Below are 23302 nucleotides of genomic sequence, written 5' to 3' on the forward strand. Positions count from 1 at the left end.
TTGGAACAGTTTGAAGACAAACTGTTCCAACTCTTTGCTTATTTCTTCTAGTGCTTCTTCTTCATCATATTCCCCATCCTGCTTCATTACATCTTGATTAGTTTGGATTTTAAGGTCAGGCTGAAAATTCCGCATGCATGTCATGTCATTAGAATCAACATAAAGAGAACTGTGTAAAAAAGAAAAACAAAATATATTAGACACGACACAAAATGGACATTTCATTTCATTAAATAAAAAGATAGAAGGGTTTAAACATAGATGCCAACATAACATAAACAAACTAAAATCCGAATTACAACCCTGAAATAGCTCGGATAAACAGAAAGAAAAACAAAATAAACTACCAAAACTCCCTCCTGATGGGGAGAGGAGTGACTTCCTAACTATAGAGCCGAACAGCTGGACCTATGAATTGCACATCTGTCATACTGGTACCTTCTCCTACTTCGACCATATCAACTTCAATAAAAAGGTTCTGGAAGTCATCAACTAATTCAACTTCAAATTCCACATGCTTAGTGACACCGTTCTTAACAAATAATTCGCTGAGTAGTGGCATTGGGCGAGGGAGTGACCATATTTCCTTTTTCCTTCCCTTGGCTTTCTTCAGATCTTCAGCTGTAGGCTCAAATACCAGACCAAACATGCCCACGTTCTCACTCGAACATATAGGATGAACTATACCATGCAGAGACGCTCCCAAACCCTTTCCTAGCTCAAATCCGTATTTCCAAAGTTCACTCACCATCATGATAGAAGCAGAAGGCAATTGCGGTCTCGGTATAGCCTGTCATTCAAGGATACGATTCACTGGCACTGTATCAAAAATTTGATAGACGAATGTCTCCTCTATGTTATTTGCTTCAATAAGAGACAAGGGAGAATCTTCGTAGGCTGACAAATCTCCTTCACCATGAATAACTACTTCTTGCCTTTCATTCTCAAAGTTAATCATTTGGTGCAGTGTAGATGCAAGCGCCTTGGCTTTGTGGATCCACGGCCTTCCTAACAACAGATTGTAAGAAGAGTCAGCATTCAATACTTGAAACTCTATGGCAAACTCAACAGGCCCTATGGTCAACATTAGTTCTATTTCGCCTATGGAATTTGATTTTGCACCATCGAAGGCCCTAACACATACATTGTTGGGCCTGATCCTGTCAGCACCGATACTCAACTTTTGCAAAGTAGAAATAGGGCAAATATTTGCACCTGAACCTCCATCAATCATGACATGAGTGACGTAGAAATCTTTATACTTCACTGTAATATAAAGGCCCCAGTTATGCCCTGTACCTTCAACAGGTAATTCATCGTCAGAAAAGCTGATCCGATTGACCTCAAAGATTTTTCCAACCATTTTCTCAAATTGGTTGATTGTAATCTCCCTAGGAACATATGCTTCATTTAATACCTTCAATAAAATATCACGATGCTCCTTGGAGTGCAACAGCAAAGATAAAAGAGAAATTTGAGCAGGGGTTTTCCTCAATTGGTCTAATATTGAATACTCTGGAAATTTCATCTTTTTCAAAAATTCTTCGGCTTCTTCTTCGGTGATAGGCTTTTTGATAGATGACGGTCCACTCACCGTTAGCTTGAACTTTCTTAAGCTTTCAGGCACGAAGCATCTTCCTGACCTAGTCAAACCCCCTACCTCATCTACATCATCCACTACTTCTTTCCCGTGATAGGTCATCACAGTCTGCCCATAATTTCAGGGAACCCTTTTCGTATCAACTATCGGAGGTTAGGTCACCGGTTTAAGGACAATAGGCGCTGCCAGTGCTCCTTTCACCGTCAAGATGGGCTGACTCAGAGCTCCCACCACTGTCAACTTAGGTTTATCCAGACTTAAATCAACATACCTTTTGGCACCTTCTACTGTGACCAGGGGTTTCTTTGTGCTTTCTTGGGCTTTATCTTCTCTCATTCTTTCCCGATTCAATGACATTGCTTTCAAAGACTCCGCTACATTCATCGATTTCTTCTCAATAGTCTGTATCTTGATAATAGGCTTATAACCCCTCGAAGACTCTTTCCCATCATATATCAATTCTAACATATTGGCTTCAGCATGGGTTGGCAGCGGATTTTGGTTAATGTTTAGACCCTCCGGGGCCTGGACCAGCATCTGATTTGTGTCAATTAAATCTTGGACAGCTCTCTTTAAATGCCAGCATTTCTCGATATCATGGCCCGGCATATCAAAATAGTACGCACACCTTAAAGAATAATCGAGATTCCTCGATGGTAGATTTGAAAGCCTTCCTTGAATTGGGCTTAAAACCTTCAACTTTATTAACCTATCAAACAAACTAGCATACGACTCCCCAAGAGGTGTGAATTCATTTTTGACCGCCTTCTCCTTCTTATACTCGGGCCTAGGTTGTAAACTGGGTCTGGAGGGATTTTGGTAATTTGGTGGAGCGAATGAACGATTTTGTGGAGCTTGCACGCGCCACTGCGGGTAAGAAGGGATTTGGGCATATGGTTGCGCACTATATACTGGGTACGGGGGTGGTGAAATGGAATATAAAGGGTTTTGTAGAGGGTAGTAATGGTGGGGAGAAATTTATGGAGCTTGGGCGTAGACTTGGGCTTGGGATTGGGGATAGGGGCGAGATGGTCTTTTGGGATAGGAATGGGTTCCAGCTATGACAGTCGCCACGTCCTCTTTCTTCTTTTTACCTCCAAATACGGCAGATCCACCTTGAATCGCTTGTATGGTGGATTTTAATGCGGCAAAACTCACTATTCGGCCGGTCTTAATTCCGTCCTCTACCATCTTCCCTATTTTGAGGACTTCAATAAAAGATTTTCCTATTGCCGGAAGTAAATGTTGAAAATAGGTCTCATCCTGTGCCTGAATGAAAACTTCTACCAACTTACTTTCTTTTATTGGAGGCTTTACCCTGGCAGCCTGTTCATGCCACCTTATCACATATTCCCTAAAACCTTCAGTGCTCTTTTTCTTCATATTGACCAAGGATTTTTCGTCCGGGATCAGGTCGATGTTATACTGAAAATGTTGAACAAATTCAGAAGCCAAGTCATCCCAGCTGTTCCATTTATCGATATCTCGATCGATAAACCATTCTAAGGCCAGATCAGAAAGACTCTCGCCATAGAAGGCCATGAGCAGTTCTTTCTTTCCTCCTGCAGCCCTCAACTGGTTGCAATAACGTCTTAAGTGTGCCACGGTATCACCGTGTCCTGCATACTTCTTGAATTTAAGCATCTTAAAATCGAGAGGAAGGTTGATATCTGGGAACATGCAAAGATCTTTATAGGAAACACTCCTATAATCTCTGATTCCTTGCAAATTCCTCATAGCCTATTCTAAACTTTTCAATTTTTGGGCTATGATATCCTGTTCCTCTGTTGCGACAGGTTTCTCCGTATCAAATGGAAATACAGGCGGCTAAGTGTACCCATACGGTTCATTCATTTGCAAAGTAGGCTCCGGGGCATAATACTGACTATCTAAAACCTTCAGTACTGGCTCACTGGCAAACCTAGGAAGCCTCATTGTGGGACGCATAGCATATATGGGAGTTTCATGTGGTGAAGGAGCCACGAATACCGGTGTGATCGGTGGCGCTGGCTGAGCAGCTGGTCTTGATTGGGGAGCTGCCAAGGGCACACCAGAACTTCCAGGATAATAATGTCGCGGAGTGAATCCTGGCGCATGCTCAGGTGACTCAGTAGGAACAGAGAATTGCACCTGAGAGAGCGGTGGGCAGTTAGAGATATTCCCAAGACCTTTAGGGAGCGGAGGAGGAGGCAGTCCGCTGGCCCATGCCCGGTGTAAATCTATCAATTGTTGCCTGAGCCTTACTACCTCATCATTGTGTTCAGAACTTTCTTCCCTGTGATCCTGATCTAAGTCAATGAGCGAGTTTTCAATCTCCCTGCTAGCCATGGCGAGCTTTGCTTTGGATCTGGTGAAGTATGGGTGACTAGCCAGAGTGCTGTAAACCTACCACTCAATGAAACTGCTCATCAAAGACGACATCCGTTAGGATTAGGGCACACAACAAGCATGGGAATCACATTGGTAAAATTGTCTTATTTTTATGTTCATTTCTACCAGCTTTTGAGGGTAGCGAGGTCATTTTAACATCATCCTGATTTTTGTCTACACACTTTTTTTACACTTATTATTATTATTATTATTATTATTATATTATATTTTTCGTATCCATCTCTGTTATTTTCTTTTCTCTCGTTGTCTACCTTTATTTTATCATTCTTTATGGCTTTTGTTTTTCTTTAAAAGAAGAAAAATAATAAAAAACAACGAAACAAAATGATTAGATCGAACCCAAAAGTAGGTTGCCTACGTATCATGTTGTACATGAATCAGATTTTGCGTAGTTCGGGCAGCATGTGCATAAACATCGCCCACTTTTTTTCGCAAAACAAAAATAAACAGACAAAAGAAAGACGATGACATCATAACATTTTAAAGAAAGAAAACAACAAAAATGTATAAAAAGTTTGGGACCACTTTAAAACTAAACAACAAATACGAAACAACATTCTAGACCCCCTAAGACGACATAGGTGAAATTACTAATAAAGACCCTAATACCAAAAACAAACTTGACTTCGACTTAAAGCAGACACCACCCTACCATGACAGACTCATAAAAGACTCAAACTGAATAAAGATAAGAAATGCTCTTTCAAACTGGTGCTCTGCGCGATGACCCTGGCTGAGATGGACCTGCCTGTGAAGTTCTCTTTCTCCCATTTAAACTTTATAGCATATCCTGTAAAGACACCCTGATATTGGGGAAGAAGCTTTGGGCTCGTATTCCTGCTTCATGAGGAGTGCACTTGGAAAGATTATTCTGACACCTTTCTACCGTCTTGAACAAATCTGCTAACTGAACTCTCAATGTTTCCACTTTGGACCCTACACTTTCATCCTGATGGTCGTCTACTATGCATTCTTCCTGTATTATCCCTCTAAGCTGCGCTGGTAAGGGTTGACTGATACCCCGAGGGATAGATTGAAGCCAGACCCCATGTCCCTGAGTGTACCCCGGATTATCCAAACTTTCTTTGAGTGTGTCCACACCTAGCTTTGTTGCATGCTTCCAAAACTGCTCGTACTTGCTCTCACCTAAGGCTTGGTCCTTAAAGTACTCAATATCCTTCAGAAGATCCACTACAGGTGGCACGTCCTGTAGCTTACCCAACTGGCGCATTACCCTAGAAGGACCGTATGGTCTAGTGCAATTGAGCCCTAACATAACTAAAGGGAGTTGCATCTGATAACCCAACAATACTATCTTTGGTCGAAGCCACAGATAAGTCCACAAAATGTTATCCCTGGTTCTCGACTGAAGAAATTCAATCCAAGCATCGACTCCCACGGGTAACGAGAATTTATCCAAACGCAACCTGGAGTCCATGGCTTTCACTCGATTGGAATACAACGATCTAACACGTCTGGTCTAACTAAAGAAGGTGCATGCAAATGCTCCATCATCCATAACTGCAATATCAGGTTATTGCCCTCAAAAAATCTCCTTCCCCCCTTCACTTCAGTTAAAGCCTTTTATTTCTGTTAAGATCATGGGTATGAGAGTGAACCTGCCCTTTTGATTAATGCCCTTGTTGTTTTGATCCTTAAGAAATAGGGTCATCACCACAGATTGCAAATGGGTATTAATACATTTTTCTTCTAGTGGAAACACTAAAGTACCTAACAAAGCGAGGGTGAAGACTTCAAGACGCTTTCTCTCCCACTTCTCCTTAGTCACATGAAATTTATCCCAAAAGCAATCAAAACCTTTCGAGGGCCCGAATCTAGCGAACAAAATAACTAAGAAAACCCACGAATCACTTAAACAGCCCAAACGGATACCCTTACTTTTTAAACCATAAGACTGCAAAAATCTCACGTTAGTATGATTTCGTGCTCGGATCATATCCTTCTCGATATAGGGCAAATGCAACAAACCAGATATTTTTGCCAAAGTAGGAGTCATTTCACATTCCCCAAACCTGAACACCAAACTACTTGGATCCCAAAAGGTCAACAAAGCCTCTATTAAATCTGGACGAGGGGTAACATGCAGAAGTTCCATAAGATCACCTAATATTTTAATCAGTTTCTGCTGATCAACATAGTTAAACATTTCCCACCATTTGATTAACTTTTAAAGCACCTTGACAACCATCAGAACTCTAGACTTGGTGGACAAATCCATCCTGTAATAACACACAAGACGATATCTCAAAAAAAAATTCAACAGGAGTAGAAGATTCCCAACCCTTGGGATTTTTTACGCAAACATATGTCAATGGGACAGACCACATCCATGACTCCTATTTTCCGAATAGAAGTACTGAGCGAAATCAGTCTACTTGGCAAACAACTCTAGATTACAGGGCGAGAGACCTAGGCTAATACTAAGACAAAGGCCAACACAAAGAATACCGGACCCCCTCCCCCCCCCGAGGGTTGCCTACGTATCCCAACCCGAGGAAAGGGAATCAGGTATGCGTAGTTCATCTAGATTGGACAATTAACGAATAACTAATAAATTGACCTTAACTTAAGAGACACTACCAAAAACAAACGAAAAAAAAACTTTTGGATTTTCAGCTAGACACTTTAACTAAGACTGACACCACCAATTATGAAGAAAAAAAATCTTTTTGGTATTTTTGTTTTTGACAAATAAGTAGAAAAGGCAAACAAAACTTTTTTTTTCTTTTTTTGAATTTACGGTACTTTGAGAAGACAAATGTAAAACGTAAAAAAAAATTTCTTGAGTTTTTGGATCGTGAAGAACAAAAGCCATAAAGATGCAACAGTTAGCACGTAGAGATGCTTTAGAGGTGAGTCTCCTACAAAGGACCATGTGGGTCCCGCTAGGTCTCCGTATGATGCACATAAGCATGACCTAAAGGCTGACCTACATTGTGGTTCACTAACAAGGCTGTTTGGGGGAGCGTATGGTCGATAGTGGCTGCTTTGCTTTCCATCTACTCCATAACACTGACGGCTCCCCCCCTAAAATAAGGGTGACTCAACTAGAGGTTGTGTACAACACGTGTACTATGGACTTGTTGCAGAAAGAAGGCCGGGGGGTGGACTCATGATGAAAGATATAAAGCGGTAACACATAGGATAAATACAATAAACAAAGAGCACGAAAATGCACAAAAGTGAAAATACCACCAACAATAATCACAAATAATGCTTATACGCTCGTAATGCCAAACAAAGCCGATACGACTCAAAAATAAGCTCGAATTCTCATACTGGTCCCCAGCAGAGTCGCCAGAGCTGTCACACCCCTTTTCTCAACTCCAAAAAATGATTATAATTTAATGCTCGAAAGGGTTTTATTATTTAAGTGACAAGAAATGCAAATTTGTTTTGGAAAAAATATTATTAACATTTTTATTCAGAGTCACCACTTGGCATAATCTGGTGTGCCAAGTCACCATTAGAAAATCCTTTTTAAAAACCATTTGACTCTTTAAACTGGTTTGCGAACAGAGATTCCGGCTAAAGAATTCTGTTGACTGGGGGGAAGGTGTTAGGCACCTCTCGATCCCGTGGTTCAACCACGGTCGCTTGGTAGAGTGTATCGACTATATTTTGGCACTAAGAAATGTATAAACCGCACAAAAAAAGCACGCAAAATAATCAAACAAAACAAAACAATCCATAATGTAAAGTCCAGTCCAATTATTACAACCCGAAATAAAAAGGGACTGAAAGTAAACCTACACTAATCCTAAACTAATGCTCTACCCGATGCCTCGGGCCTTCACCACGAACGTCCTCCGGGTACATTATATCTCAGGGGATTCCCCAGTGAATAAATATATATAGATACTTTGGGGCATTCCCCGGCCAAATTAATACAATAGATGTCAATGTATAAATTAAAACCATTCCACAAACATTTCACCATTCAACAATCACAAATCCTAAATCTTGCCTACCCGACCTACCTTTGCCTAAATCAATCAACGTATCATGATACTACCAAGTTCAATTAACGTTCATTTCAAGTTAAACACACAATGAAATCAAACTAATCCAAATCACCAATTATATCAAATTTTTAATTCTCACCCCCAAATCCATTTTTAACCACATGATTAGTGCATGCTTCGATTTTCCAATCACATCTCATAATTCAAAGCCAACATCAAACACAAACAAACAACGAAGATTCAAACCAAACACACAACAAATAAATCATCCACACCCACAACATCAATAAAGAATCAAGATAAAGTAAAGATCGATAGAAGAAATGAACCTCAATGAAACTAGTCCTTGTCAATAATAAAGAAATCTGAGATCGAAATCCTCGAATCAGAGAGCCCCACAATGAAAAAACCTAATCAGTGTCCCAAAATTTCCAACCGAACAGATTTCAACCAAGAATAAGACCTCAAAGTGAAAACCAAATCATGAATATTGAACGGGTTAGTCACGAAAACCACCCCAAACGTAATATCGAATAGATTGACAGCCAGAATTGGTGTTTTCGGTGAGGATTAAACTAGAATCAAGGTCGGGAACAACGGTTTGACGCGGATTTGGATGGAACAGAGGGCTGGTCGTTGTATTTTCGCTACACCAGAGCTCCGGTGAGCAAGATATTGATGAAAAATCGAAGAAAAAGCAGATGGCTAAGACTGAAATTCGAGCCGATAGTGTTTGAATCCGTCGAACAGCAGTAGTATCCGGTGAGTTTTAACAGAAAAACTGGAAAAAAGAACTGATTATCAGCTTAAATTTGGATTGTCTTGAGGTTGGGGTCGTTGTTTCACGTCGTCAGAGATCCGGCGATCTCAGACAACGGCGAGGACCACGAAGGCAGACCGGATTTAGGCCATACTCAGGCGAAATTCGCTGAAACAGTACCCCTTTCTATTTCTCTCCTTCATTCTCAGATCGTCTCTTTTGAATCTCTCCGCATGTGTGATTCTTGTGATGGTGTGTTTCTCCGGTGTGAATGGATGAAGGTGTCTCTATTGTTGTGGGAAGAAATCGTGAATCATGAAGAACAAAAAAGAAATAGAATCCCCCAATTTTTTATCAATCCCCCCCCCCCCACTGAATATATCCCTTTGTGTGTGTATATATGAGGTGAGGGTGGGGTAGTGGTGAGACAGGTGGGGTCACGTGGGGTAGGGGGTAGGGTGTGATGGGGTTTTTGATTGGATGGGTTGTTAGGATAGGGTAGGTAGGTGTTGTTTTTTAATTGGAGGGATAAGGGTTAGGTGTCTATTTTTGTTTGGGTAGATTGCTAGGATAAGACAAAATTAGTTAGGGGATTGTTATTTTTGTCATTTTGTGGAGGGATTATCACACGGGTGAGGGTACACGGTAGGATAACATAAAATGGGTAAAAGTGAATAAAATTGAACTTTAAGAGGACGAAATCACGTGTCTACAATCAACTCTTAGAACATACTAACAAAAGAGAATAAAAGATCCAAAAAAAAAAAACATAAAATAAAGATTCAAAATTTACTAACCTCATGGCCACAAACATGTACTATTCATAAATTTGATATATCCTTGACAATTGAGAGAAACTACAAAAGTGAATAATAAATAAAAAATAAAAAGAATAGATTAGTTGCAAAATACAAAAATAATAAAAAAAATTATTTGAAACTTTCTATAACATGTCTGACGAAGGGAAGAACTCAAAATTATCCCAAATATATGAAAAAGTTGTAAATTATTCCAAAAATATTCCCTACACCCTATCTTGTCTTAAGGTTTTAGATTTGTGAGTGAAAAATTTGTAGTACATGTAAAAATTTTATAGACTTTGTTTTGGATTCCGCGCTCCTACACTGTACTCCATTTAATTTGTATTAATAATACTTTTCCTAATTAAACAATATTTCCTAGCTCCTATTAATTTTGAATTTAAAATATTATAATAATAATTTAATGACAATAATTTCAGAAAAAAGGTAAAAAAAACTATTTTGTTTATTTCGGAGTGTTTTAATGAAGGGCAAAAAATTCAAATCACATTTCTAAGGGTCTTCACACTTTTAATATATTATATTATATTATATTATATATATATATATTTTATTTCTCATCCGGTGTTCGGTGCCTACATTGGAGCCCCGACTAATTCGATCGCGCGCTGCAGGGCCCATTAAGGTGGCAACGCTCCCAACAGAGTTTTCTCCGTACCCAGGGTCGAACCCTCGACCTCTGGTTAAGGATGGAGTTATCCCATCCACTGCACCACAACCCATGTTGGTTTTATATAGAGAGAGTAAGAGAGAGAGATTATAATAAAATTGTCTTGCTTGATCTTAGACCGAATGAACTTGAACTTAATGGGCAAGTTTATGATTTATCTTTCGTGACATATGAACTTTATTTTTGAGAGAAAGAGTAAAATCTTTCTAGCTTAAGTCCCTAAATTTTCTTGATTTAGGGTGTGTTCGATACGGAGGAAAATATTTTTCAAAAATGTTTTTTTATTTTCTTGTGTTTAATTGATCAAAAAATTTTAAAAAAATATTTTAATAAAACTAACCCCTTAAAAAAATAAGAAAACTGATTTCCCTAGCAAAAATAAAAATAAAAAAGTTGCATTGTACCCTCTCCACCTTACCAAACCCACCACTAATTCCTATCCTCATCCCCTTATCCCCAACCCCACACCCACATCCACCCCAACCCCATCCCCTTATCCCCAACCCTACACCAACATCCATCCTACTTCTACCCCTTCCCATCCCTACCACATTACCCATCACCCAACTTCTACCCTCATCTTACCCCTTCCCTATCCCCTTGTCCCCAATCCCACACCCACATCCACCCCAACCCCATCTCAACAACCTCACTCTCGCCCCTTCCCATCCCCACCACAATACCCATCACCCTACTTCTAACCTCATCTCACCCCATCCTCATAGTTTTCTCTCAGAGATGTACAAATGCTTTTAGAATAATATTGTTTTCTTACCTATCGAACACAAATGAATTGTTTTTTTTAGAAAATATTTTCTCCCGTCTTGTCGAACACTCTTAAACTTATTTCAAGTAAAATCATACCTAAAGATCACGTTTGCGATATGTTATAACATGATATATATATATATAGTGTATATTAACGCATTTGACATTAAGATTTCATAAGACGGTACTCCATCGTGCATATAACATTGTATATCATGTATATATCACACATATTTTTCATGGATACATATAGATATACATGAGATAAATGGATATACTGTATGATGTACGGTAATATAATAAGTGATACAAGTCAAATGGGCGTTAACGTTTTTGATCACTCAACTTGAGTCCAACATAAAGAGGTCCAAGACATGGTAGCCCTAAGGATCCAAGATTGTGGTTGGAGGCCCGTCTTCGAGCTCCTAATTAAACAATGTCGTGTTTGGAAGATAGCTTGGAGCTGAGGAAAGCCATGCACAATGAATAAGAAAGCCCTTGTGGGTTATTTCTAAAATAGTCACTTTGGGCTATTTTTGTAATAGGTTATTTATGCAAAGATAATACTATAAATAGATGTCTTAGACATTTCATTTGTTAGATTATTGATGATTAATGAATGTAAACACTTTTGAAAGTGTGAGACAAGCTTGGATTAGCTTGTGGCAAGCTTGGATTAGCCTGTGTTGATACCTTGTTTAGAAACGTGGGTTGTTCGGGAATCCAATTTCCTTGAGATCTACGTAAGAGTTAGGTGCTCGTGGTAACATTAAGGAAGGTCGTGAGATTTGATACATCTTTTGATTTTCCTTTTTCATATCATTTATGTCTATCTATCTATCTATCTTTCTATCCCATTTATCTTTTACGTATTTATCTTGTTTTCCATTGTTTTTCCCTCATTTTCGTGTGTTTTCTACTTTTATATTTTGGTTTGTATCAATAAGATATACACGGAATATAGTCAAGGACACACAGATGGAGTCGTCTGAATTAACCTCAAATTTTCAATCTGAAATTCAACTCAAATCTCCTCAAATTGTTTCAAAACACCTCCAAAACTAGTATTTCAGTTCTTTAAGATGTTTTTCAACAAAACCCAATAACGCCTAACCGTGACAAATCACAAGTACGTAGATCAAAAGAATCTAATCTAAATTCAATAGTGTTTTTCAAGTCCTTATGTTCAAAAGATCCATGGAGAATTTGAAAATGATTAAATATTTCAAATTAACGTAACAATAAATTGACGAGCCCAAAAATGAAGAAACTTTGTCATTATTACAATACGAAATGGATGAATTAATGAAGATTTATTTGCTGAAAAAGAAAGTAGAGATATTTGGAAGAAATATTGAAAAAGTTTGTTTGAAATCGTAGGGTATTCTGGTATAATAATAACAGAGAGATCAGGAAAGAAGATTTGAGAGATTTGGAGAAAGTAAATCGATAAAATAAAAAAATCTCAAAAATTGAAGCTATTTTAATGCAAGATTTTTTTGGTTATCAGATACAAACTTCACAACATGAAACATGAATATGTACCACAGCAAAATAGCTCAGTGGACCCTTGTACTATGTTCGTTTTGTAATGTGGATACTCCTACTTACATGTTTGTTATCTGAACCATGAATTCAATAAAAACGAATATCTTGAACCCTTTTTCGGTGTGTGTTACACACTTGCTGACACATCAGCTTTCACTTAGATTCCACATCATTTTTTAATTAAAAATAGAAAATAATTTAAAAAAAAAAAAAAGAACCTCCCCCTCCCTCTGCCCCACCCATTTCCCCTTTCATCCTCTCACCTTCATTTTGAACATCGCTACTGTAATTTGTTAAAATTATACTCTCACCTCTTTAAATTCTTTTTCTTTGGCTTCTAAAGTCATATTCTCCCACTGCAATTAGCTAATTTCTAGTTAGATAGTAATTAGTATGATTGGAAATGACTAATTTCTCTCTCTGCCTATTCTTCCTTCAACTTTTTCTTCTTCTTCTTGTTCCTTCCTTTGATATTCCACAAGAAAGGGCAAATTCCAACTAAAGATGGTAAATTTTGAATATCATCAATAGTTGTATAAATAGTTTTGTCGTAATTGCTTGAGCTTGTCTTCTTGGTGTTACTCTTATTATTATGATTATTAGGGGTAGAAGAATTAACATTTTTGGAGTGAAAGTTACAGGAAGGTTGAGAATGGTGGAAAAATTGCCATTTGTTGTTGTGATTTGAAGCTTGGGTTTGATGAAATTTGAGGGTTATAGGGTTTGAAGGATTGTTGTGGATTTTGAAGATTGTAGTTGGGGAACAAAGAAGGAGGTGACATTGAAGTGGGGAAGTGGTGGGGTGGTTGGGGTGACGAAGGAAAGGGGGTGGGAGAGATGGGGGGGGGGGTGGAGGGACGGGGAGGGGAGCTGGGGCAAGGGTGGGGGGGGGGGGGGGGGGGGGGATTTTTTTTAATTATTTTAATATAAAATTAACAAAAATAAATGACCCTTACTCGCACCTTAGGTGCGTGCCCGCACGCATGTCATCCTACTCAGCCATTTTAATGCCACATAGGTCCAGTCAACGGTCAAAGGGTTCTAAATATTTGTTTATATTGAATTTAAGGGTTCAAATGACAAACATGTAAGTAGGAGTATCCACATTACAAAACGGACATAGTACAAGGGTCCATCAAGCCATTTTGCTTATATGCCACTTGATGTCAATTTCGTAAATGGAATAAGGCCAAATTTACCTCTCAACTATTAGAAATGAATTAATTATACCCTCTATTTAAAAATAGTACTCCTCAAATATGTTCTCGCTATTAAAGAATTGGGCCACTTATAACCTTACTAGATAATTTTAAGGTCCATAAACCGGCCCAATATAACTGGTTACAAATTTTAGATTTATTTTATATATACAAAAAAGTTTAATATAAAAATATGAAATTGCATTTTGATTAATATTCTACTGGTGCCAATTAAAATTTTAGCATAAATAAAATAAAGCTACCTAACTCACAAATATTTTCAAGTATTGTTGGTATCTACTATGAAAACATTCATTTCTTAATATTCTAAAGCACTTAGGATCAAAATATTTTTGTTTTTCTATATTGCATAATGATATAAATTTATTATGATTTAGAATATAGTTTTATTTGTTTGATTGAATTGAATTATACGTGAAATATATGTTATTCAAGGAAGTCAACGATCACAGAGTATATTTAATGAATTTTCAACAGTGTTCCTAATTCCTTTATTTCCTTTGAAAGATCTTTTAAGTACATGGTTCTTGTACTTCTTTCTTCACTATTTTTTGCACATAAATGGTTACTTGTACAATTTTACTAATTTTTAAACTAATGTTAAGTTTCTATTGATACAACAACATATCCAATATATAATTCACAAAATAGTTTTGAGAATAGTCACAGATATAAATTAAGAAATTGCTAAAATGACATTTTTACCCTTGATCGTCATTTAACTCATCTTTCTATATAAAAAAATAAAATAGAATAAAAATAGATTAGTATGTGTTCACGATATGTATGAATATTTGTATCCATCCGATTTTAAAGTCCATCAGTTTTTATGTATCCAAGAGGTTTGGACTTGTTCATGATATATATATATATACGTGTTGGACTTGTTCAACACATGTATCTAAGTGTTTACTTTGTTGGATACATCAAATTGATAATAGATACATCAGATTAATGAATTTAATATTTAAATAATAATAATAATTAAAAAAATGAAATTAATCAAATTACATAACCAAGATATATATATATATATATATATGTTTTTGTCTTATATTAATAAAATTAATGAACTTATTCTAAAGAGTACAACAACAACAACAGACCCAGTGTATTCCCATCAAGTGGGGTCTGAGGAGGGTAAGATGTACGCAGACCATACCACTACCTCCAAAGAAGTAGAGAGGTTGTTTTCGATAGACCCTTGGCTCAAGGTGGAGAAAAGTTAACAAGGTCATAGTAGAACACGAAACAGGGTGGGTGGCATAACCGAAATACGAAATAGTAAATAGTAAAAAAGGAAATAAGAGAGACACAAAAATAAGAGCAGTATGAAAATAAAGGATAGGAAATAAGGAAAGACAAGGACACCCACCTAGTAGTAGCCTACACTAGCAGCTCCTACCAATGGACATGGTCCTAGGGTTACTAACTCGGCTACACAAGAGCTCTACAACTACTAATTACAACCTACGAACGCACTAGCCTTCTACCCTTATCTGCAATCTCCACACCTTCCTATCTAGGGTCATGTCCCCAGTAAACTGTAACAGCTCCAAGTCATGTCTAATCACCTCTCTCCAGTATTTCTTCGGCCTACCTATACTCCTCCTAAAACCATCCAAAACTAGCCTTTCACACCTACGAACTAGGACATCTGTTCCCCTCCTCATCATATGCCCAAACCATCTTAGTCTTCCTTCCCGCATCTTGTCTTCCACTGAAGCCACTTCCACCTTCTTCCGAATAATCTTATTCCTAACTCTATCCCCTCTAGTAAGGCCACACATCCAACGCAACATTCTCATTTCCGCTACCTTTAATTTTTGAATATGGGAGTTCTTGAATGGCCAACACTCCGCCCCATACAGCATGGTCGGACGAATTGTCACTCTGTAGAACTTGTCTTTAAGCTTTAAGGGCACCTTCTTATCACACAACACTCCCGATGCGAGCCTCCACTTCATCCAACCTACTCCAATACGTTTAGATACATCCTCATCAATCTCGATATTCCCCTGAATCATAGACCCAAGATACTTAAAATTATCCCTCTTACAAACAACCTGGGAATCCAACCTTACCACCACTTCGTCCTCCTACTTCAAGTTGCTAAACTTGCATTCCATATACTCCGTCTTGGACCTACTCGATTTGAACCCCTTAGCTTTGAGGGTTTGCCTCCAAACCTTCAATTTTTCATTCACACACACACACGCGTCTCATCAATCAATATTATATCATCTGCAAATAACATACACCATAGCACCTCATCTTGAATCCTCCTCGTCAACACGTCCATCACCAGCGCAAACAAAAATAAACTGAGAGTCGATCCCTGATGCAACCTTGTCTCGACTGGAAAATGTTTTAAATCTCCCCCCACCGTCCTCACCCGAGTCTTCCCTTCATCGTACATATCCTTAATGGCTCTAATGTATGCCACTGGGACCCCCCTCACCTCCAATCATCTCTAAAGAACCTCCCTAGGGACTTTGTCATACGCCTTCTCCAAGTCGATGAACACCATGTGTAAGTCTCTCTTCCTTTCCCTATACAGCTCTACCAATCTCCTCAGCAGGTAGATAGTCTCTGTCGTCGAGCGACTAGGCATAAAATTTCTGTCTTATATTAAGGGACTTGATTAATTCAAATTTTCAATATTAGTTGGTCATGTATCAGAAATCACAATACATTTGGCTCTCTAATATCCACCAACCTTTTTATAAAATTTTATGTAATTTTCTAAAGTTGTAAGAGAGAAAGTAATTAGCTTCTATAGTTATAAAATTCGTGCAAGTTGCTCAAAATTTATTTACATTCTCAAATTTACTTTAAAATTAATATTTTCTCAATTTGAAGAGTAGACATTTTCTCTCTTTTATCCTAACTTCTTAAAATGCCTATTTTCCCCTACATAGTCAATCTTTTTCTTTTTTACTTCTTCAAATCACAATTTTTTAAAAAATATTTATATAACAAATCTTTGCAGGAAAAAATAAGCACTATTGATTAGAAGAAAAAAAAAGTGAGAAATAGTAACTTAAGTGCATACACTATTGACGTTAAATAATGAAATGAATGAACAATTTTTTTTTTCAAAAAATTATTAATAATAATAAAATTTTAATATTTATTTATACAAGTAAAAATCATAGAGTGGTAGTGTTATAGATATATTTTGATATAAGTAATAAAAATAATTAATAAAAATAGAGGTATATTTTATAATAAATTCCTAAAAGATCATCCATTTATATTGTAATTAAATTATAATTTAGAAATAATAATTAATGACAAAACGCGTTTATCTATGTAGACAATTAAGAATAAGAGATAAAGTAAAACTTAAATATACATATATACATAATATATGTAATACTTAAATAATATCATAAAAGATAACATTAGATTTTGTAATAAATTCGTAAAAAATATTCTACTTATAATGTTAATAAATTTAAACAAAAATCTTTAAATATCTAGAAATGGTGAAAGAAAGCAAAGAGATAGGCTTCTAGATTTTATTGAGTATTAGCATGAAATGACTATATTGCCCTTGATCGTCTTCTAACTCACCTTTCTATAAAAACTAGAAGTGCAAGGCCCGTGTCAGCACGGGCCCAACAATAAAACATGTGGATTGCAATTTTTAAGTTTTAGAATTTATGTTGGAGTAGAAAGTTTGATCAGTAGAATGTTTTCATTGGTACGATAAAATATACTTATAAAATATATTTCTGTAAATTTTTTATCAAACTTTTCTTTTGTATATATTCCTTCTATTGAAATGTAGTAGTCGCTTGTTATAGTGTATAAATTTTCTTTTTGAATAGAATATATTAGTAATATTTGTATTAGTAATGCTTCTATTAGTAAATGCTGGTATTATTTATGTTAACATTAGTTCTTATACATTGTTTAACGTGCTGCATTGAAATTTACCTTTTCGATTTTGATATATTAAATAAAAGTTTTTTTAGAAAAAAGAATTGCATATAGATTTTAAGATTCATTCGAGATCTAGCACGGGTTCAATATATTATTTTTTATCTCAATTTATATGACACAATTAGAATTTAGATAATCAATCATACTTTTAATTGGTATTTAGATAATTTAATTTGTTAACTATTGTAATTTATAATATTTTTATGTAATTTTCAAATAATATGTATTATTTTTCTTGTCCAAACTTTTGTGGCATTGATAGTCAATTATATTTTAAAAATAATTTAAGTTTTTAATTATTGTGTTTTATAATACTTTTCTTCTATTCCAATTTCAATGACACTAATATAATTTCAAGAGTCGACCAAATATTTTATATCTTTTAAATCTTTTAAGTTGTTAATTATTGTGATTTCTAGTATTTTTCATGTAATTTTTTTGAAATATATAACATATTAAATTGTTCTTAGATATTTTAATTTGTTAACTATTGTAATTTATAATACTTTTTATATAATTTTTTTTGAATAATATATGCTACTCTCTTTGTCCAGAGTTTTGTGTCGACGATAGCCAATTATATTTTTTAAATAATTTAAATTTTTTATCATTGTAATTTATAATATTTTTTCTATTTCAACTTATGTGGAACAATGCTTAAATGACCATAATAATTAATTAGGGGTAATATAGTAAAATGTAATTATTATTATATATTATTTTTATTATGTGTATGTGTTAATTCAAGCAGAATTTGGAAACATTTAGAAATGTTTTGAATGTTACAAATGTTAATAATACATTTGTAACATTTGGTGCTTCTTGACTTCTCAACATATATCTCTTATGTTTTTTTACTCTTTTACCCTTTGAGTATATGTAGCAATTTTTATCTTTTATTTTAAAATGTTATGAAAATTTTACTCTTTTGCCCTTTGAATACGTTACTCTTCTTGTCCAAATTTTTGTGGCACTGATAATCAATTATATTTTAAAAATAATTTAAGTTTTTAATTATTGTAATTTATAATAATTTTCTTCTATTCCATTTTCAGTGACACTGATATAACTTCAAGAGTCGACCAAATATTTTATATCTTTTAAATCTTTTAAGTTGTTAATTATTGTGATTTCTAGTATTTTTCATGTAACTTTTTTGAAATATATAACATATTAAATTATTTTTTCTATTTCAACTTATGTGGCACAATGCTTAAATGACCATAATAATTAATTAGGAGTGATATAGTAAAATTATGGTTGAAGCAGACATGTCATAAATGTCTATTTTATTTTTTACTTAAATATTATTAATTTTTTAATGTATAAATAACTTATAATAATTAATTAGGAGCAGTATAATAATTAATTAGGAGTGATATGGTACAATTACGGTTAAAGCAGACATGTCATAAATATCTATTTTATTTTTTAATTAAATATTATTAATTTTTAATATATAAATAACTTATAATAATTAATTAGGTGTGGTTTAATAATTATTTAGGGGTAATATAATACAATTACGGTTGAAGCAGGCATGCCATAAATATTTATTTAATTTTTTAATTAAATATTATTAATTTTTAATATATAAATAATTTATAATAATTAATTATATGTGGGCTCCATCATATTCAATAGGAGTAGCATCAATGACAAAGTGGTAATTTATTGAAATGGCATGAGTTGTAATTAATTCAAAATAGAAGGACTTTTCTTATAGTTGTTGATAGGTCCAAACATTAAAACACAAAATACAATTTTCCTAAACAAACTAATCTTGCAAAGTATTTTATAGACCTTAGTATCCTAAAACTTTGTTTTAATTAAATATATATATATATATATAATAGAAAAGAAAAGAAAAATAATATTTTTTTAAATAATTTAAATTTTTAATTATTGTGTAAAACTTTTTCTACTCCAATTTAAGTGACATGATACTTAGATGACCATAATAATTAATTAGAGATGATATAGTAAAATCATGATTGAATATATTAGGAAAAAATTTAAATTAGGTGAAAATGTAATAACAAATAAGAAAGAAAGTAAATTATATGTTTGATATGAAATTAAATAAATAATAAAATTTATTTAATTGCATCAATTATAATTAATTTTTACAATAAATTATCATCCTACTAATCAATTTACTTAAATATATTTGAAATAATTTTATACATAAAATTAAAAAGGATAAATAAGATTGAAAAATAAATGGAAGATAGAGGGCCTACATGTGTGAAAATACGTGTGATGGCATTATGGTAAATTTCTTCAATGGCATTGCTTGTAATTAAAAAAAAATAATGGATTTTTATTTAAACTTTTGATGAAATTCCAAAGTCAAAGCACAAAAAATAATTGAATTGAACTTATAATTTATTGTAATGACCAAATTATCCCTAGAGAAATTTGTTATGTCATTTTCATCCATGATCAAACCAACTCTTCTATAATATAGAAAAGAAATAATGACGGAACTTCCGTTCGAACCTAGGTTGTTGATGCGGAAATGCACACTCTTGACAATTGGACTATGCTTCTTTAGCTTGTCAAGGGTGTGCAACAACATGTATATAACTATAAATATCTATATTTAACATGTATACTCGAAAAAAATTTCCGACGAAGGGTGTTCATCTGACCACCCTTCAACGGCCGTGCAACCCAATTTCAATCCACCATTTCTTGTAGCTTCAGCCAATTCAGCTAAATTATCACCAGACCCATTTCTCCAAAGACGACGATATTTAACATAATAATCAGTGTATTTTGAAGGCATCATGGTGCTTAGCAATTAAAATTACTCTCTTGAAACTAAAATCTTTAGCTACCGTTACCCATTGTGTTGCATTTAACAAAGTGGGGTTGAAAATTCATGGGTCATGTTCTATTCCCCACTCTATATTTGTCAGAGTGTTGGTGCCAAAGTGGAGGAGACAAGAGACATTTCTGCAATTTTAGTATCGTTTTTTGTTCAATTCAGCGTGTATTAAGTTGACACAACAAATATGAAACTTAAATAAATTCTGAGTGTATCTTTGTCAGTGAATTTAAAATTTCATACCATACTTAAAATAAAAATTTCTAGCCAAAAGCAGTAGTGAAGGACTCTATGGAGAAGAAGGTAACAAAATTCCTTTTTCTCTTTGAATTTGTGTAACCTTTTGTTTATTTCTTCCCTTTTATCTATTTACAATCTCAGATTCTAAACCATTTTTTGGAATGTTAATTACATTTTCAATGATGAATAGGATGTGGCAATGGTAGAGACACAAGTTAACAATCAATTGTACTTGTGAACCATTTAGTCCCAAGCTGGAAGACTCATGCAGTCGCGTCTGCAGTACTTATACATAGCAGGATTTGAACGAATTGATAGTTGTGCGCGGTCCGCTTTCACCCCTTTTTGTCTATTGTTTCTGTAACCATTACACCCACCCTTGATTTCTCCCATCATCTCATTTTTTTCCCCTCTTGCCCCAATCTCCGATTCTTGAATTTTCCTGTTTCTAGAACAAGTTGGATATAGACGGTGTACAGAAATTGTACTTGTAAAGTGCTTGGATCTTGATCACTCTAATAGCAATCTGGTTTCTTCTTCTTCTTCTTCTTTTCTCTTTGACGCTGAAATTCTATTCACTCAAGTTGTTTGTAAACAGTGGATTTCTAGGTTACTTACTATACAATAGCTATTTTTCAATTTGCAGCCATATATGCGGAGCAAGGCGGCCAAGTATTTCGTGTACAAGTTCATCACAGTGAATTGGATCCATATTATGTACTGTACAAGGGAAGAAGAGGGAGAAAACTGAAGAATAAATATTGGTGGTGAGGTGGCCTCCCATCTCATCCAAATACCAAAGCCATATCATCAGATTTTAAAATGCTACGGGTCGGTGGACAACCGTTACATAGAGGGGTATTGTTGTTAAGTTTCTCAACGGGAGGGGTATATATTTAGGCATATAATATGACGGAAGGTGTCACGGGCCTAATTCTAGCCACGTGCGGACAGTTTAACACTCACGATATTGATGCTAAACTCAGTCCTAAATTCGTCCCCAAAAACCTTTGAACACTCACACAAACTCGCAAGGGAAATAGTAAGGAAGACACTCGATTTTGGGAGGTCGAAGAGCCAATTTTCTGATTATATTGATTGAGTAAAAATAAGTATGTGATCTGCCCAAGAGGGCCTTACAAGGTATATATAATGCCCCTTAGTCAAGGGATACAATAAATGTTTAGTCAATATTACTACATTTGGGCATGCAAACCATGAACTAGTGGAAAGGCCCTTGTCTAGTATGCTGTTTTTGTTGTGCAGTTTCTGCCCAGCTGGTCAAGGCTCCAAAGCCCCATAAATGTTGACCCGAGCTTGTATTTTGACCTCCCAAAGATGCCCCCACGTTGGCCTTGTCACGAGACGTTGTGGGAGCCCCGTCGGGCTCCGAAATGTACCCGAAACGCTCGAAATTGTGCCCAAAAGGGATGAATTTAATAGGTAGTGATGCGGGGCGTCACACTCTCCCCCACCTGATTTGGCGACGACCGCGGCGCCACATAGTTGCAAGTATTTGTGGACCTTCTCCTTGAACGGCCACAAGTCTTCGTATTTTTCCCACGATACCTCCTCGGGCGATTGCCCCTTCCAATGGACTAAGAATTGGGCACTTGAATTGCCTCAACCTTTCCCTCGAACCAATTGATGATCAATGATGTCCTCAATTTGTTTGTCCGTGGCTGCAGACGTCATGAAGATTTGGGCCCGACTAGACTTACCCCGCTCCACGTCTTCCTTGTCTTCGAAATACGATTTTAATTTGCTTGCATGGAAGACGGGATAAATCCTTAAATGCGATGGCATGCCCAGCTTATATGAAATTTTGCCAACCTTGGCAACAATCTCGAATGGGCCCTCGTACCTTCGGATCAAACTTTGATTGACACTCCTTAACGACTTGAATTGCCTCGGATTGAGCTTGACCATCACTTTGTCTCCAATTCGGTAGTGGACTGGACGGCGGCTGCGATCAGCAAATTTCTTCATTTTGCGGGCTGCCTTATCAAGGTACGACCTTGCCATGTCAACTTGTTCCTCCCAAGCCTTTGCCATGTGATAAACACCCGGATTCCTCACTCCAGCGTTAACCGACAAGGATTGTGGAGTGTTTGGTTGCTGCCCCGTTGCAAGCTCGAATGGACTACGACCTGTAGCCTCACTCCGTTGCAAATTGTAAGAGAATTGGGCCGTGTCCAGCAACCGTGACCAGTCCCTTTGATTGGCACTAACAAAGTGCCTCAAGTAGCACTCGAGTAATCCATTTACTCGTTCCGTTTGTCCGTTGGTTTGGGGATGGAAGCTGGTTGAAAAGTGCAGCTCCGACCCCAACAAACTGAATAGCTCCTTCCAAAATGCTCCAGTGAATCGCGGGTCTCGATCATTAATGATATGCCTGGGCACGCCCCAAAGTTTAACTACGTCTTTGAGAAACAATCGGGCTGCCTCCTTGGCTTTGCAATTCGACGTGGCAGCTGAGAATGTTGCATATTTGGAGAAGCGATCAACGACAAC

At 36.0% G+C, this 23302-nt stretch overlaps 1 protein-coding gene across 1 annotated transcript in view; it reads right to left on the reverse strand.

The window, feature by feature from the left end:
• Positions 1-20509, reverse strand: part of LOC124885792 — a 44445-nt gene extending 23936 nt beyond the window's left edge. The window contains exon 1 of the mRNA XM_047394039.1: positions 20334-20509. Within this exon, the coding sequence (XP_047249995.1) occupies positions 20334-20509 (176 nt within the window). The remainder of the gene's footprint in view (positions 1-20333) is intronic.
• Between the last annotated feature and the right edge of the window lie 2793 nt (positions 20510-23302).

This window comes from Capsicum annuum, chromosome 7, assembly GCF_002878395.1.
Source record: "Capsicum annuum cultivar UCD-10X-F1 chromosome 7, UCD10Xv1.1, whole genome shotgun sequence".
NCBI classification, from domain to species: Eukaryota; Viridiplantae; Streptophyta; class Magnoliopsida; order Solanales; family Solanaceae; genus Capsicum; species Capsicum annuum.